At 30.7% G+C, this 17,408-nt stretch overlaps 1 protein-coding gene across 9 annotated transcripts in view; it reads right to left on the bottom strand.

The window, feature by feature from the left end:
* The window catches only part of LOC143045862 (polycystin-1-like), an 86,942-nt gene that overhangs the window by 35,620 nt on the left and 33,914 nt on the right, over positions 1-17,408 (bottom strand). For 4 of the 9 annotated variants that reach the window (XM_076218668.1, XM_076218670.1, XM_076218669.1 and 1 more), the window contains 9 exons: positions 15,231-15,308; positions 13,070-13,141; positions 12,150-12,316; positions 10,665-10,700; positions 7,169-7,255; positions 3,827-4,534; positions 3,100-3,261; positions 2,336-2,527; positions 116-305 (listed from right to left, as the gene is read on the bottom strand). In XM_076218668.1, coding sequence (XP_076074783.1) covers positions 116-305; positions 2,336-2,527; positions 3,100-3,261; positions 3,827-4,534; positions 7,169-7,255; positions 10,665-10,700; positions 12,150-12,316; positions 13,070-13,141; positions 15,231-15,308 — 1,692 coding nt within the window. Of the gene's footprint in view, positions 1-115; positions 306-2,335; positions 2,528-3,099; positions 3,262-3,826; positions 4,535-7,168; positions 7,256-10,664; positions 10,701-11,181; positions 11,233-12,149; positions 12,317-13,069; positions 13,142-15,230; positions 15,309-17,408 lie in introns of all 9 variants that reach the window. The other 5 variants (XM_076218672.1, XM_076218675.1, XM_076218671.1 and 2 more) reach the window with 5 other exon arrangements.

Raw genomic sequence — 17,408 nt, 5'->3', positions numbered from 1 at the left:
AAATGTTGGTTATCTATGAAAATTGATGTACACAAAAATAAATGAACTTAAGTCATAAAATGTGCAACTTTGACATCAACTGTAAACCATCCATTGGATGTGACTACAAACTTACCTTCCAAAAACACTGCTTATGATAAAAGAAGACAGTGAAAGAGAGTCTATAACAGCTAACTGTGACTGATTAGTCAATGATAGACAGTTACTGGCTGCCACTGACCAATCAACACTGGTCTCATATAACTTGTAACAGTGGTTGTTGTCAGAGTAATAATGTCCACCATCGGAACATTCAGTATTTGGTACTAAAAAAAGAACAAAAATTGAATTGCTATGTAAAATAAGACTTTCCATCTTTATAATGAAATGTTTCAAGAAGTAGCTAGTAATACAATATATATAGTGTGTGTCAAAAAATTCATAACTTCATGCAATGAGTCACATCCTGGCATTTCATGTTATGTGACCAACATTGTTTAAATGACAGGACTGCTATAAAAAAAAAAACCTCATCAAAGATACCAGACCAGGATAACTATCCACTACTGGTCTATATAACTGGGTCAAAATATACATGGATTCAAATTTTACAGCCGTAATTTCTTCTCTTTTTATCTTAAATACACTATAACCACATTTGTTTCTCCCATCAACATATTAAACTGAACAGTACAAACATGTGATGTAAAGGTCTTCTGGGAAAGTAATCAGGTGCTTTCTACAGACACAGTCTAAGGTTGGAGAAAATGTATGTATAATAGTTAAATGTGTTAGTATATTGAGTAGAGCTTATATGTTATTCTAATAATATGTAATCCTTGTGCATTACCTTTATCATAAATACTGGTATGATATAGGATGAAACACTAAATATCAGGAAATTGAAGTGTATGTCTTATTTTCTCTATTTTTGCAGTAGACATTTTACAACCAAATTCACTATAGGCAAACATTACACATGTTCATTAAAATGCTTTCTAAAAGGCGATGAATGCTAAAAATATCTACAGCATAAATTTAACTGTCCTATATAAGGCCCACTCTGCTACCAAAAACGGCCACATAGATAACCCAATGTTATAAATCATATGATCCAACTTGAATAGCTATCAAAAATCATTTGATGCTCAATCGTATGCCCCCATTGATGGACATTAGCTGATACATGTATAATCAAATATGTTGCTGAAATCAAAATTGTTTATTCTTAACAATAGTTATATCAGGGCCACCATTATTCCTGAATAAGGGAGGAGACTTTTCTTTCCAAGTCTGATAGGAAAATTTGAGAACCTTGAGTGACAAAAGTGATAATAATAAAAAAAATAAACATTTAACAAAAAGTAAAATTTTAAGCAATTTTTCTAAATACTAGTTCAGATGGAAAGACCTAAAAGTAAATTGATCTCCATAAAGCATCTGCTTAACATAAGCATTAAAATTGATAATTTCAATGTAAAACTAAGGACATATGTTGCTTGGTTTTTTAAGCCTTGACAATATATAGGTTAATGTAGGTGGTATTTATATGTCATGCAAGTGAAAATTACATAAATGTACTGTAGTAAACCATGCTACAAAACTTACTACTGCTATTCTGAAGTTCTGTAAATAATTGTTTCATACTACAAATGCTATCTTTTATAACAACTTCAAAATATATCAATTCTTTTTTATGTTAGTTTTCAGTGTTGTTGTGTTTGAGCAAGTTTGTTTTTTAACTTTTTAGTGTTGTTTACTTTGTGCAAGGTGTTTGTGTGAAGTTTTCAATGTTTTTTTTAGTTATTCATGTGTTTATGCCAGTTTGTTATCTAACTTTTCTGTGTTATTTCCCTCTGGGTTTCTCTTTTTATGGACGATACTCCTCACTTTTCTGACAATAAATACTATCCAAGTTTTATTAACATTTTAATGCATTACCATACTCAGCTGTGTATAGTACGCATTTGTTTTTTATCCACAAACATCTTTAGAGCAAAAAGTACAGTGAAATATGCATCCCCTGTACCAAATATGTCTTGGGTTAAAAAAGGTTAAAAATACTTGCCCAAATATGGAAACTTTAAGAACTATGGGGAAGTGAATTTTCTTTTGATTTGATGTCTGAAAACATGAGATCACAAATAAATGATTCATGCTTAAACAAAGAAATATGAGTTTCAATGTAAAAAAAAGAACTCTCACAAAACAATTTCTGCTGAATGAACTGGTATTATCTGACTAACAAACTCAAAATAAACTTTATTGCAATGCATGATGCCTTTATGGTTCACTAGCTTTTGCACAATTATTTGACCTTGATTGTTTCACAAAGTTACAAACTATAAAAATTAACCTTGTTGACAGAGAATACTGTGAGAAGCAGCACAATCAATGCCTTTTAATGCTCCACTGGTTCTGTCAATCACAACACATTCACCAATAGATGAGTCTGTTACATCAGCTACCATGAAGTAAGCTTTATTCCCATTGGTCCATTTGTATCCATTACCATCTTTTTTGGCACCAAGTAATATTGTTGAAAAAGCTGAAAAATAAGGTCAAACTATTAGTAAATATTTTACTCTTTTCTTTAAATTTTTCATTTTGAGTAGTGGTAAATATAATTGATGAATACCAAGATCTATCAAAAACAAAGCTATATATGTAATTTTTGTAGACAGTGCAACCATTTGAGATTTGTTTTAATTATTATAAGCAGCAAGAGCACAATTTTATAGTCTCATTTGTTCTGTATGGACCATAAAACAGATCAGTCTCTAGACTCATCAGTTAAATGAATAGTATGTAGTAATCCTTTCTATAATACAAATGTATCTTCAAAAACAAACAAATCATCAAAGAAAGGTCATAACATGAGCTGCCTCAAACAGAAATCCACCTTATGCAAGTGCACATATCCATGTACATGTATAAGATTTTTATTGATTTTTTAACATTCAAATATGAAATAAAATAAGGCTTTTGTTCTATTTTTTAGGCTTCTTATATCAACTCAATTTTCAAACAGACAAAGAGATCTTTTAAACCAGGAACAAGTTTACAAATGAATTGATATTCATGTTGATATCTATCCAACACAGAACACATAATACATACATGGATATTGGCTGAGGACATCAGTTATTTCCTGTGCATAGTGTATAGTCAGTAAATGGCCACCATTACAAGTTGATGTGGCTCCACTATAGGTGTAAGAAGATGATAGATGTTGAAGGCACCGACCTCTAAAGAAGGCCCATGTTGCATCACACTGGCCCTCTGAAAATAAAAAAAATCAGACAATTTTATTTGATTGAAAGTTACTAGCTAACGTTGTTTTTATTTAACCAATGATAGTCATTAATGTATAAAAACACTAGCTAACGTTGTTTTTATTTAACCAATGATAGTCATTAATGTATAAAAACGATAAATCATTTTAATATTTCTATGGCTAATCAATAAAATATGAGTAATCTGAAATGGTCTCGATCTAGATATGGTACTGTGTCCCACAAATTATACAAATCCAATGAGTTTCTCACTAATAAACATATAGAAAATCCTAGCAAGAATGAAATATATAAAATGTTAGAAGTCTTAATAACTGAATAACTCAGAGCCATACTATCAAATATACTAATAATATGCTGTTTCGGAAGTTTACATCGAAAATCAAAAGTTCATCCATTTTTTTTTCTCCAAATTTCATTGTAATACCTGGTATCTTAAGTACACTTTTTTTCATTTGTAATCATATGGTTCATAATACCTCAAAATTGCAACTTGACTTGTATTCTTTGACTGTGGTGTATACCTCAAATCTAAAACTTATATCACATACCTGTAATAGCTGTGACATTATCTGTAGGTAGTTTAGTCCACTTGTATTCTGTATTATATCCAGCACTGATGGTTCCCGTCACCGTTATTGTTGATGACAGGGATGGCGATGATGACGGACATGTGATATCAATACTGTCTGATGAAAGTACGGGCCGTACCTCTACTAAAACAGACAGGGTGGCACATGCTGAGTTGGTGGTACATGCCATAACTGTCAAGGTGTAAGTCCCAGCTGTTGCATATGTGTGGCTGATCGTATATGTCATGCTGGATGACGTTCCTGATGTAGTCTCAACAGAGTCACCAAATGTCCATATGTACTGAACAATGGTCGATAACTGAACTTCAGCTGTAAATGTTTGACTTTGTCCTGCCGTTACTCGATCAAAAGGACCAATAGTAAGTCCCGCAGAGATAGGATACACAGTACTGACATAGACAATATTAGCTGATGATGAGTCAACACAAGCCATGTTACTCCCATCAACATAGGCCTTTAAGTTACACCAACATTCATTACTTGGATCTATGTGTTTGTATCCACACATACATAAACTGTCTTCAAATATACCAAATGTTGAATTGTTGTCAAAACACTTCTCAATACAAGTTTGATTGTCTGTTGCAGTTTCAGTGTTTGTAAATAAAACATCATACTTGACCTTGTCCTCTGCATCAAAGTAACAGGAACCAAGTCTTCCAGGACCTACAGACAAGAAATACACAATCTAATACGTGGGAATATATGTACAGGAAATAATACATTTAATCCTTTAAAGTTTACAACTTTTTTTTCTGCAAGAAAGAATAAAAATTTCTTAAAAATTAATGTTCATGTCAATTTTTTGGTAGTGTCTCTTAAATGTTTTTACTATTTGTCTAGACTCTGACTTTGACATATGATATAGGCACAGTAACACTTTTCTATTGTTAAAGACTGCATGTCAACTCTTTAAGTTCTTTTTTGGCTGCTGTTTTGTTGGCATTTGACAAATGGCACAGACATTTTAATTAACACTCATCTATCATTGAAGACTGCATGTTGAACTCTAGAAATTTAACTTTTTTCTTGTTTTAATTCATCTTTGCAATACAAATTGTTAAAAAAAGATGTTCTCAAGCGCAAGAACTCATCAATGAGTAATCAGATAATTTCAGCTCAAGACTGACTTTGGTAGATCTTTGATGCCCTGATATTTTTCAAATATAATTTTTCTCTAGCTGTTATAGTTTTTAAGATATACCGGTAAGTTAAAAACACGTAGATAAGGATTTCAAAGACAACAGCTCTTCCTGTAGTCTTCAGATAATTTCAACATAACGGCAATTTTGGTAACCAAAAAGTACAGTTTTTGTCATATTATTTCCTTTGTAGACAGATTTCCAAGAATACTGTATCGTCCTGAACATGCATGAACTATTTGCCACTGGGCGTTAAGCAACCAACAATCAATCAATCAAAAATACTGTAAAATGATAGTATTGTATTTATTTTCAAATTTAGTAGCTTATAGACAATAGATAGAGGACATTTAAAATCTTGAAGATGACAAACCTACCATAATACATGTACAAAATGTACTTAAGAAACCTTTTTTGTTGTAAGCTGAAATTTAAACTTTATAGCACATTCAAAATCTATTAATTTATCATAAATTAAATTCAGTTTAATCAAATTGAAGCAAAACACACACTAAACCCTACACCTCTGCAATAAGCTATAAACTAGCACTACTTTAAAGTATGATAGTCCAGAACTGGACTACGATAAAAAAAAATTGTCCAAAACTGGACTACAATATAGTCAATATAACCCTCTAAACAAAACAGTGAACTTATTTCATGAACAGAATGGTAGTCCAAAGTTTAAAAATCATGAAGAGGATTATATTTACTTGCTTTAAATGCTATTTTTAAATCAACTATAAATATATTGGTAAAGGATGGGGAAAATGTGATACATGTATACATATATAATGTTAATACACAAATGTGCATCTAATGTGGTAAATAAAATAAAAATATGAGTATTGAAACAACCATAATTACCTACAAACCTGTCATATCAGATTTCTATATACACATACATTTTTTCTTTTACCCAGAATCCTTATCCAACTGATCAAAAAATCATAATCTTACATGAAGATAAAGATTCATTTCTTTTCATTGTACCAATTTTCGTGGATTGAGGAATCCCTGTATAATTGTTGATATTTAATTTCATGGTTTTTGCCAAAGTTTGCAAAGAAACTTATAGTAAATTTGCAATTTGTTGAGCATTTAAATTTGTGGTTCTACTGTAACCAAGAAATCAACTACAATTGGTATCCAACAAATGATAATGATTCCACAGTATTCTCATTTTAAAAAATGACCACCATTTCTTTTTATCCGTAATAATCGTAAGATAACAACTTACCTCTTTATAAATCCTCTTAGACATATTCCATACCCATTATAAAGCTACCACACAAGGAGAAGTGAAAAAGAGTACCCTGGGACACCGATTGTATACTGACTTGATCATTCTAATTTATGCGTACATGGCCTATTAAACAATTATCATTAAGGTGAGGATTCAGTTTTTTTAAAAGGGGAGCCCACAAGAGCTTTACAAAAATGAGGGCAGCATCTTAACTATGTTGATTAAAACAAAAAGGGGAGGCGAGAAAAAAACACACTAATATTCTACAATAAAAGTGAGCATATGCCTCATATACAACCTGTCCCCTGAATCCACCCCTTGTATAAAAAAAGTTAAAGGGGTGCAAATATTAACTACATTTTTTGCAAAATAACATATTTCGTTTTTATAAATTTCAATTCTTCTCTTTATGTTAACCCAGGTTTTACCATAGTTAATTACTGGTTTGAGATTAACAAGAATAATCAAGTCATTGTAGGGGATAAGACATTTCCAGAAGGGGGACAAGACATTTCCAGAAGGGGGATAAAGATTTCTTGAGATATAATACCAAAATAGTGTTGGTTGCAAAGAATTATACAATATCTAACAATCTATAACATCAATTACAAATATTCTTGAATATATTGATTGAATCTCATACTTATATCACAATATAACAAATACATGTATTTTCATATTGTTGTGAATATTTCACTCCAGGTTCATCCTTAGTAAAATATACATAACAATTTTTTTTCTAATAACAAGAAGTTGAGAGATAAAAGATTAGAAAAGAGATCATTAACTAGCTCTAATGATGGGCAATAGTAAGCTGTGACTCTATATTAAAGATAGAAATAGCTTTCCCACAAAGTCCCATCAACACAGGGGGGAACAAACCACAGTTAAAAGTGCCAACAACTGACTCACCGACACAGAATCTATGTGTGGTTGACAAGGAACTGCAATAACTTTTCCACGCTGGCGTTGAACGTTTTGATTTATGTGATGAACACGCTGTATGTGTTAGGAAATAGTGTTAATAACAAGCATAAAATAAAACAAAACAAAACATACTAAAAATATAGAAAATTAAAAATCAATTAAAAAGGCATAGAGTAAAATAAAATTATAGAAATTAATTAACATCAATACATAATTCATTAAATATTCTGCAAGTTTAAACTTCAATCCAAAAGCGAAGCAATTGAGATTTAAATCAAATTTAAATCATACAGAACAATTCAGACGATGTGTGGTGGATTTATTAAATTTATTTGTAGAAAAACACAAAATTTGAGAACAATTTGGTAATTTCTGGAATTGCTTCATTACTAAAATTCTCTACCCCAAACATTTTTTCTTAATATTTCCTGTAGCTAATCCATCTTTTGTTTTGACTTGCAGAATACTTTATGATCTACCATAACATTTAAAATCTTTATTTGTGAACTAATGTGGTGCAATTTGAACTAATTTAATACAAGCTATAAAATATGTTTTGAAAATCAAAATAATAAAATACAATTAAATTAAACTACATTTAACTGAGTTGTGCACTGACTCACAAGTATTAGCCTTTGAATCATCATTATTTGTGTACGTTCCTAGGTTTGATGTAGGACATAAATAGCCTGTAAATTAGGTAAATAAACTTCTAAACAAATATAAGAAGATGTTGTATGAGTGCCAATGAGACAACTCTCCATCCAAGTCACAATTTGTAAAAGTAAACCATATAGGTCAAAGTACTGTCTTCAACACAGCGCCTTTGCTGAGCGCGCTGATCAGAAAGCTATAAAGGGCCCCAAAAATGACTAGTGTAAATTGTAAAACCATTCAAACTAGAAAACCAATCGTCTAATCTATATTAAAAATTAAAAACATGAAACACTTATGAATCACATCTAAAGGCTACTTTTATGGTAAAAGAAAGTATATTTCTACCACAGAGAACTATTAAAATTTTACACTATTGTGTGAACATTTATATGGAAGATTCTCTTCAAACTTTAGAACTATTTCAATGTTTGGTTTGCAAGTTAATCCTAATTTTTAAACCAATTCATAATCGTTAAAAGTGGAACTTTTATAGCGATTTCGTAGAAATATGGTTTCAGATAAAACATTTATGAACATGTTTAACGATATACAAATGATTGCAATAGCTTACACTGACTCTGAAATGATGCAAATTATGCAACCCTTTGAGACCGCCTGAGACTGAACAGACTCTGAAATGATGCCAATTATGCAACCCTTTGAGACCGCCTTGGTAAAAGGGTTTAAACATGGCCTGGATTACCCTAAGGGTGGTTCCATTTAAAAATTGTCAACTATTGCTACGATTGGTTTTGAAAAAAAAAATAATAGCAATATTAAACCACGACAAATTAAACATAGTTAAATATAATTGTGTTTGGATATGAAAGTAGAAAAGGTTTATCTATAGTTTATAATAGTCCATTGTTGAGGGTTAATTTGTCCCATCTGAAAAGTTTCTGATTTTCTGATTTCTGAAATGATTTTTTTTTCAAACACAATAGAAGAATACTTTCCTTATTTCAATTATGTTTAAACAATTTGTGTGAAATCAATTTCCTTAAAAAGTATACATTATTTGGGTTGGCTGAAGCCGCCTCTGAGTGAGGTTTTTTTTCACTGCGTTGCGTTGAAGACCCGTTGGTGATCTTTCACTGTTTTCTGCTCTTTGATCGTCTTGTTGTCCTTTTGACAAATTCTTTGCTTCCATTCTCTATTTTTTTACTCTATACAAAAGCTGATTTACATACAATGCCATACATATAAAAGCATCTCTGTGATATGCTTTGTGATAATATGTGATACAAATTATACTATTGTGTCAGTTAATAAAAGCATTAACAACTTATGCCATATCTTTATACTGTCAAGCGTGCTCTCCCATAAAAATTCAATAATTCAATTTTTCATCAATATTGATCTTTTCTAAAATTTTACCACAAAAACTATTTCAAAGAAGCAAATAAAAGAAAGAAAGAAAATTTACTAGTTTAACTTTTTACCATTTAAACACAGGAAAAATTTATTTTTGTTGGGTATAGGGTTTTAAATTTTAAGATATAAAAGTTGAAAAAATTATCCAAAATAGAATTAACATTAACACTAACCCTATCGATTGAATTTTTTTTTTTCCCAAGTACAGGTAAACACATCATTATTAAAGAAAGCTTATCTTATTGCATTAAATATGAACATTTATTACATAATTTATACATATAATAAAAGAACAGGGAGAACACATGTGCACTATATGTGAGATGTTAGACTGATAAAAATAACATTGAATAACAATCACAAAATAATTCACTTAAATATCTAGTTCTTTTCTATCACATTTATTACAAGGACTAATTTTTACTTAAATTACTCTAGATAAGACTTGAGAGAAACTATTCATTGAATTTCTAAGAACAATTAATTCATATATTGAGTCTTTTGATGTAAATGTAGGATGAATATTTGGGATTGAGGATCACTACAAACTAAATAAATTGGGAAATCTACTTTTTTAAAAGAGCTTTTTATCTTCAAATCAAACAAAAACAATTACCAAACGATATTCTTAACATTAAAAACACATGCATAACATTTTAGCTTATAATGCATTTTTCAAGAACTTTACAAATAAACTTTTCATGCACTCACAATAGACCACAAAAGTGTACACATTCATGTAAATGTGAAAATAGTAAAAAAACATAATGACATTTAAAGTACATTCCATTTATTTACATTACTTTATGCCTTTTTAAAATTGATCTTTTTCCTACAATGCTGAAATAAAAAACATTCTTGTTTGTGTTAGTAATCTTGCTTGATGTTGATTGGTCAGTTTTAAGCAGAAGCAGGGTTAATAAAGCTGACAGAATATATATTGTTAGTCAGGAGAAGGGAATGGGGAAATGGGAAGGATTTTAACTGAATAATCTAATATTTCTTAGTTGGTTAGATATCTAATCATACTTATAACTTTAATCAGAATTTTTTGTATTATTTGAGTATTTAGTGAAAATTATTGTATTACTTTCCCTTTTTTTTTATACGAAAAAAAAAATCTACATTTTTTAAATATTTAAGTCTAAATTAGTCACACCTAAGTGAAGTCTACAAAAAATTCAAAAAAATCTAACTTGTTATTCATTCAATTCAAGTATTTAATGCAATATTTTTACGAAGCAGTGGGAAGCTGCAAAACATGTACGCACGGCAATCCCTAGAAGATTGTTTTCCAGCAGAAAATTTTGTACGTAGCACAATGAAATATTCTGGTTACTGCAAACGTGGAAATTTTCTACGATAATGTAAAATGTGCTGAAACATTCCCTGTGAAAATAGTTTGTTGCAAAAATATCCAAGTTTGCAGTATTTATTCATAGGGACTTACTTATATTTGTCTTATTGTACCAGTCAGATAAGAAAGCTAATAAAACAAAAATATTTTAATTTAAGTTTCATATTTGGGATGTATTTTTCAGATAAATCAAATGCATTAAATATTGTGACTGTAATATATTTCAAGAAAGGGATATTGTGTTGTACTTATCACTAAATATTCAAAAAGTGTGAAGGAAAAAAATGTTAAAAATGTGACTGTGAACAAATTACACCTATGCCATCTACATAAAACTCTGTTCAACCCAGCACCAGTGTTAAAACACATAAAACATAAACAATCAATTATATAGATTTTATATAAAAAAAAAATATCATCCATCCAACAAACTAACCAATCAAATTATCAGTATTAACCAAATCAAATTCAACCAAAAGCATGTTAAGATATTCCAATTATAATTGATTTACTCCAATCCCTTTTGCGTGTTATTTGCTTTGTTGCATAAAATAGTTTTAGGACAAACTTATGGCCAGCACCACAATTTCAAACCAAATAAATTTATAACCTGCAGTTGCATAACCGCCAAGAGATCGGCGCTGGATGGAATGTTGGCAAGCTACAATTTTATGGATTTATCATTAAAACTAGTGCTATTCAAATTACTTTTACTTGCTGGCTTTAGAAATATAGCGCATTACAATTTTTTTTATATAAAAAAAAATCTTTAACATTTGGAGTTATTTCCCTTTTCCCAGGTTTATATAATATTTCTCCTATATGAATTATTATTTTTCACAGGTTTCTGAATTTCAATTTCAAAGTTTTAAGGGGAAAAGAAGGTCAGAATGGTAAAATCTTGATCTTCTTTTGTAATAAAAGTAAATAAATATGCAATACTTTAAAAAATCAGAAATAATCCACTGACAAAAATAAATTTCTTCAACCCAATTATTATACCAAGTTATAAACAAGTTATTTTACCTGTTGGAACTATCAACATTCTAGTTATTCTATCATCTTAAGTGGATATGTTTCCTAGAGCCAACAAGTTTATAAGCTACTTAAGTCTATCAAAGAGTGAAAAAAACAATTTAAAAACGATAATTAAACATGTCTAATAATGACCACAAAACGCTTTAAAGGAAAAACAGTGATTATTTTTTTTTAATGTGGAAACTTTTTTTATAGGGAAAGTGATGTCAGTTTATATATTTGAATCATTATTTTGTGCATATTTACATATCTTATTTATATTGTAGCAATGAAATAACAGAGAAATCAAACTAGATGTACATGCATTAACTATACAACTATATAATTAATATAATTTATAGAACTCCTTATTTCATTGCTATATTATCATGATTATATAAGAAAACCTTGAACAAAAATTCTAAAATGAAAATTATCTGGCTAGATTCTACTTTTGTTCAAGATTTTTTATCCAGCATGCTATAATAATAATATATTTGTATGCATAGATTTCAATGCACGCCAATCATTCATAATAGAGATTATATAGTTCATGCTTACACCAAAACCTTTCTGATGCCTGATCCAGGAGGTTGACAGACGGAGCATTGGAACAGTTGACATCATTTCTATCTTCAAATTCCACATTTGATGTTTCAAGCGTGACTAGTTCGTTACGGAAAGACAATAAATCACAAGTGCAGTCAAATGGATTGTTTGCTATATTTCTGTAAGTACAAGAGTAGGTTATTATGTATAATAAAATGGAATGCCCGATAAATAAAAATGAGGATACAAGGATTTATGAATCAACGGTCTTGAAGCAGTTGTATATAAATACAATTCCTAAATAAAATTTGAACATTAACTACCAGATAAAAAATTCTAAACACCAACATGCAGAATTCGGAAGATATAAAAAAAAACACAATTTACTTGATGGTTTGCCAAATCAGAAACAAAATGTAAATCATCAACCACCTTAAAGAATTATTGTGTTCATTTATATATTTAAATAGTTTACTATTGATTGGACCTGTGGTGTTCATTTACATCTATATATGCATGCATGAAAATGTATCACTTGATGTATGAATATTTTGCCGACTGTGCGAGGGCTGTATAGCCAGTCAAGGTTGTTAATAACTTCCATTTGTTTGAAAATTTTGACATTCAAATCCACATAAGATTTAGCATGGATTCAACATTTTTCATTGTTAACTAATTTTCGTAGATTTTGTGATTATGCTATGTGTGCTATAATTATTTAGAAAAGACTATTTTATTTTTAGGTTTGTACAGCAATCTCTTGGGCTGACCATATCTTTTGTTTGTTTTATGACTGACTTATGGAAGACACTAGGGAGGTGAAGTGCTATAGGAAAGTATCATTTCTGACTTTGAATTTTTGTGTGTCAGCATTACTTTTTATTGAGATTTCTGTGCATAACAGTAATTGAGCTTTGTGATATTTAACTTACAATTTTTGTAAACTTGACAGTGAACTTAATACATTGGTTTGGAACGTGGTGAACTTGTTATGGCTAATATCTCTACAAAGAAATAATACATTATAATTAATATTCACAACAATCTAGGTCAGTCTATTCAACTCATTTAAAATACAGGATTATACAACTCTTTTGGTATCTTAAACTTGTTAATACCCTCAGATTAAAACTTTTACCGTAATTCTTCCCAATTAAAATAATAACAAAATATAGGACATGCTCACATTCATTTTAAATTTGTCCAAAATAATTCCAATTACATGTACATGTACTATTATTATAAAATCAGAAATATCAGAAATAAGGAGTAAAATAAATGTACTATACCATTATTTATGTTAATATGTATTTCTTAAACATGTGGGTGAATAATAGGTACAATAAGGCCTTCTTGATGGAAGTAGTATCCTACTTATACCCTTTTTACCCCCCAAAGAAAAGATATAATCTCTAACTAGAGGTTCTCAAGAGCCTGTATCGCTCACCTGACTCTACCTGGGTTTTTGAAATCATATAAAAAAAGATAAAATTTGGCTACAAAGTAACAACACTTGGCCAGCACCTCATTAGGAAAGGAACATTTATGCTATGTTTGGTTTCATTCAATTCAGTGGTTCTTTAAAAGATGAAATTTGTATGTATTTCCCAAAGGGTCCTGTGTTAAACTAAGCCCCTCGCTGGAGGCCATCTTGGATGATGGATCAGCTACAAAGTAACAACACTTGGTCAACATCTCATCAGGAACATTCATGCTATGTTTGGTTTCATTCCATTCAGTGGTTCTCTAAAAGAAGTAATTTGTATGCATTTCCCATAGGGTCCTATGTTAAACTAAGCCCCCCCCCCGCTGGAGGCCATCTTGGATGATGGATCAGCTACAAAGTAACAACACTTAGTCAACATCTCATCAGGAACATTCATGCTATGTATGGTTTCTTTCCATTCAGTGGTTCTCTAAAAGAAGTCATTTGTATGTATTTCCCGTAGGGTCCTATGTTAAACTAAGCCCCCCGCTGGCGGCCATCTTGGATGATGGATCGGCTACAAAGCAACAACACTTGGTCAGCACCTCATTAGGCACATTCATACTAGGTTTAGTTTCATTCCATTCTGTGGTTCTCTAAAAGAAGTCATTTGTATGCATTTCCAATAGGGTCCTATGTTAAACTAAGACCCCCTGCTGGCCGCCATCTTGGATGATGATTCGGCTACAAAGTAACAACACTTGGTCAACACCTTAATAGGAACATTCATACTAGGTTTGGTTTCATTCCATTCAGTGGTTCTCTAGAAGAAGTTCAAAATGTAAAAAGTTAACGCCGACGACGAAGGACACAGACGACGACAGACGACAGACGCCAAGTGGTGAAAAAAGCTCACTAAGGGCCAGGTGAGCTGAAAAGCAAAATATTGCCTTTGTCAAAAATGTATTTTTCATAGATTTTGTATGAATTATCTCCCTTTCCAGGACAATGGATGGGCTGCTAAAAATATTTGTTAATGTGATAACACAATAAAACAAAGAGATTTTGTAATGATGATAATACCATGTTTGCTTTCTTATTGTAAAAATGCACTAAACCAACACCTTATATATACAGAATTATAAAAGAAATATGTTAGTTAGTAACTGTTTCACAAATAAGCATCCGCTCCAAGGGATTTTTTTATATAATAAAGACAAAATGAAAGAAAATATGCAAGATGTAAGTCAGTCTACTTTCTGTCAACTAAAAACGTGATGCAAAAAGGAATAAGCAAAAATAAAATCAAGCCTCCTAAATCAAAATTATAAGTTCATTTAAATCATAACTTTGCCCAAAGGACAAAACCTTTATAAATATGAAACAAGTTTAGACTGTAAATGTATTTCTAGAAAGGACTATAAATAATAAGGTCTACTAATATATAAGTTCATGCCATTAAGTTAACAGTAATACCATATGCATTAATTTTACTGTGCACTTATTGCTCTTAGGAAAACAATGAAGTGGCAAAGAACTTAGCCATAATATAGTAAGAATTAAGATCAAGATTAAGGGTAATTAAAGGAGAGAAGTGAAAAAAATAAAAACTACCACCTGTTTTAGTCAGTTATTTCTACATAGAACAATTTCACCAGTTTACTTACAACTCAACTAAATTTCTCAACTCATTAAAATCTAATTGAATAGATCCAACACTTGCAAAAGCATTTCCTCCAAGCTTACTGTGAAAACAATATTGTTTGTATAATAAACAAACCATTATTCAAAATAATTTTACATATCATTAGTGAAACCTTTATTCAGTATGTTTGCTGCAAACACATTATTTATTGTATAGTAACAACATGTTTCATACAGAAAGAATTCAAACATTGGCATGCAATAATACGGCCTATTGCACTAGTGCTAAAAAAAACTTTAAAATTAGTGACATCATTTGTGACAAAAATATTTTTGAACAGATATTTTAAGTTTTGCTATTCAATATTATTGTCTGAACACTGTTGAATAGTATCCCTTATTGCGTAAACCCCTGAGGGTTTACGCAGTATATATTGGACGAGTGATGTAGTCTTTCGGAACACCGGATGTTATTCGGAACACTTCTGTTCTTTCCATGACCACCTTTCAAATACATGCGCAATAGCTATGACCACTTTTCAAATGCATGCGCAATAGCTTACTAATCTGTTGAATATGCATTAGCATCTTCAGTTGCTATAGAGATATTTTACGTATGATCTGAAATTTATATAATACTTTCTTGCACACGATTACAAGCTGCTAATATTAACCTACATGCGTAGTATTTTAATTAGCCAAACGATGTAACCAGCTGTGCTAGATATGAGATAAGATTTCATGTAAACAATGCGCTTTATATTCTGAACGAGAATAATTAAAAATAAAATATTTAGAAAGAGTTTTAGTAGCATTTTATTTTAGATTTTACGTTAAGTGAAGATGTACATGTTTTTTATACTGAAATTAAAGGGAAGTCTTTCTTGCATATGATTAAATTACAGTTGTTTTTTTTGTTTGTTAAATGTTGCAACTTTAATAAAAAAAATAGTAAAAATGAAAAAATAAAATATTTTGAACGAGAACAATTAAAAATAAAATCTTTAAAAAAGTATTAGCACTTTTTGAAATTTTACGTCTAGGATAGACCAAGGACATGGGAATCATAAATTCGTGCCTCAAATAGGTGTAAAAACGAGGATTTTTCAAAAAAAAATTCCTCTAATTGAAAATAACGTTAAAATTAATTATGAAAGTTATGTCCGTATCTATTTCATTAATATTGCAAATTTAAAGTTATTTAAAACAAGGAGGTCACATAATAACCTCTGAATCCTTTTCGTCATTAAAATGCGACTGATAAGTATAGATATTCAATATGAAAAGGGGGGAAATAACCGTGACTGAAATCTAAATCTAAAATTTGTTTTAAAAAAATACACATTTGACCATGCAGATGTAAGAAATGATACTTCAAGCAGAGACATATAATACAATTGTATTATATGTCTCTGCTTTTGCTCTGCAATTGTATTATATGTCTCTGCTTCAAGCAATGAAACTACGAATTAAATGTGCCACTTTCATTACGACTGATAACCTAAAAATGAATCATGGATGCATTTTTAGCAGACTTAACCAGGTCGGCGATAAGATATCGAATATAAAAAAGAAGATATGGTTTGGTGTCAATGAGACAACTATCTAAAAGAAACGAAAATAACACAGAAGTACAAACTATGGGTCTCCGTACGGCCTTCAACAACAGACAAAGCACGTACCGCATAGTGGGCTATAAAAGGCCCCGAAAAGACAATGTAAAATAATCAGTCAAAAAAGAAAATTAACAAAGTCCGTATCATCGTATGCGTAACTTAGTTGCTCACCAGAGGAACGCTACGCAAGCATTTAAACCCGCGTTCCATAAGTCTGAAGTACGTCGAAAAGCAAAGGTATACGCTTGGTGAACGCTTTTCCTTCAGGAAAATTTTAATGGAACATAAAAAATTTCATTCAGCTCAAGCGTTTGTCAAGCGTATACCTGTAAACTGCACGTACATAATATACACTCTGCACGACAGATAAGTTTGAGACACGTTAAGGGCACATTGCATACAAAAATATTCGTCGCCTTAAAGCTTTCATTAAGGAGAAGAAGTCCGATACGGGTGAAACTTCATCAAACCTACAGAAGATATTACACCCTCTCCAACCATGCAACATGGGACAAGACATAGAAGTACAGGAACTACTCCCATTAGTTTGAGCTGTACAAGATCTACAAAATTATCCCGCCTGCC

This window comes from Mytilus galloprovincialis, chromosome 9 (genome assembly GCF_965363235.1).
Source record: "Mytilus galloprovincialis chromosome 9, xbMytGall1.hap1.1, whole genome shotgun sequence".
In the NCBI taxonomy this organism is placed as follows: Eukaryota; Metazoa; Mollusca; class Bivalvia; order Mytilida; family Mytilidae; genus Mytilus; species Mytilus galloprovincialis.
The sequence above is the reverse complement of the archived record's forward strand: the minus strand, read 5'-3'. Positions and strand labels throughout refer to the sequence as shown.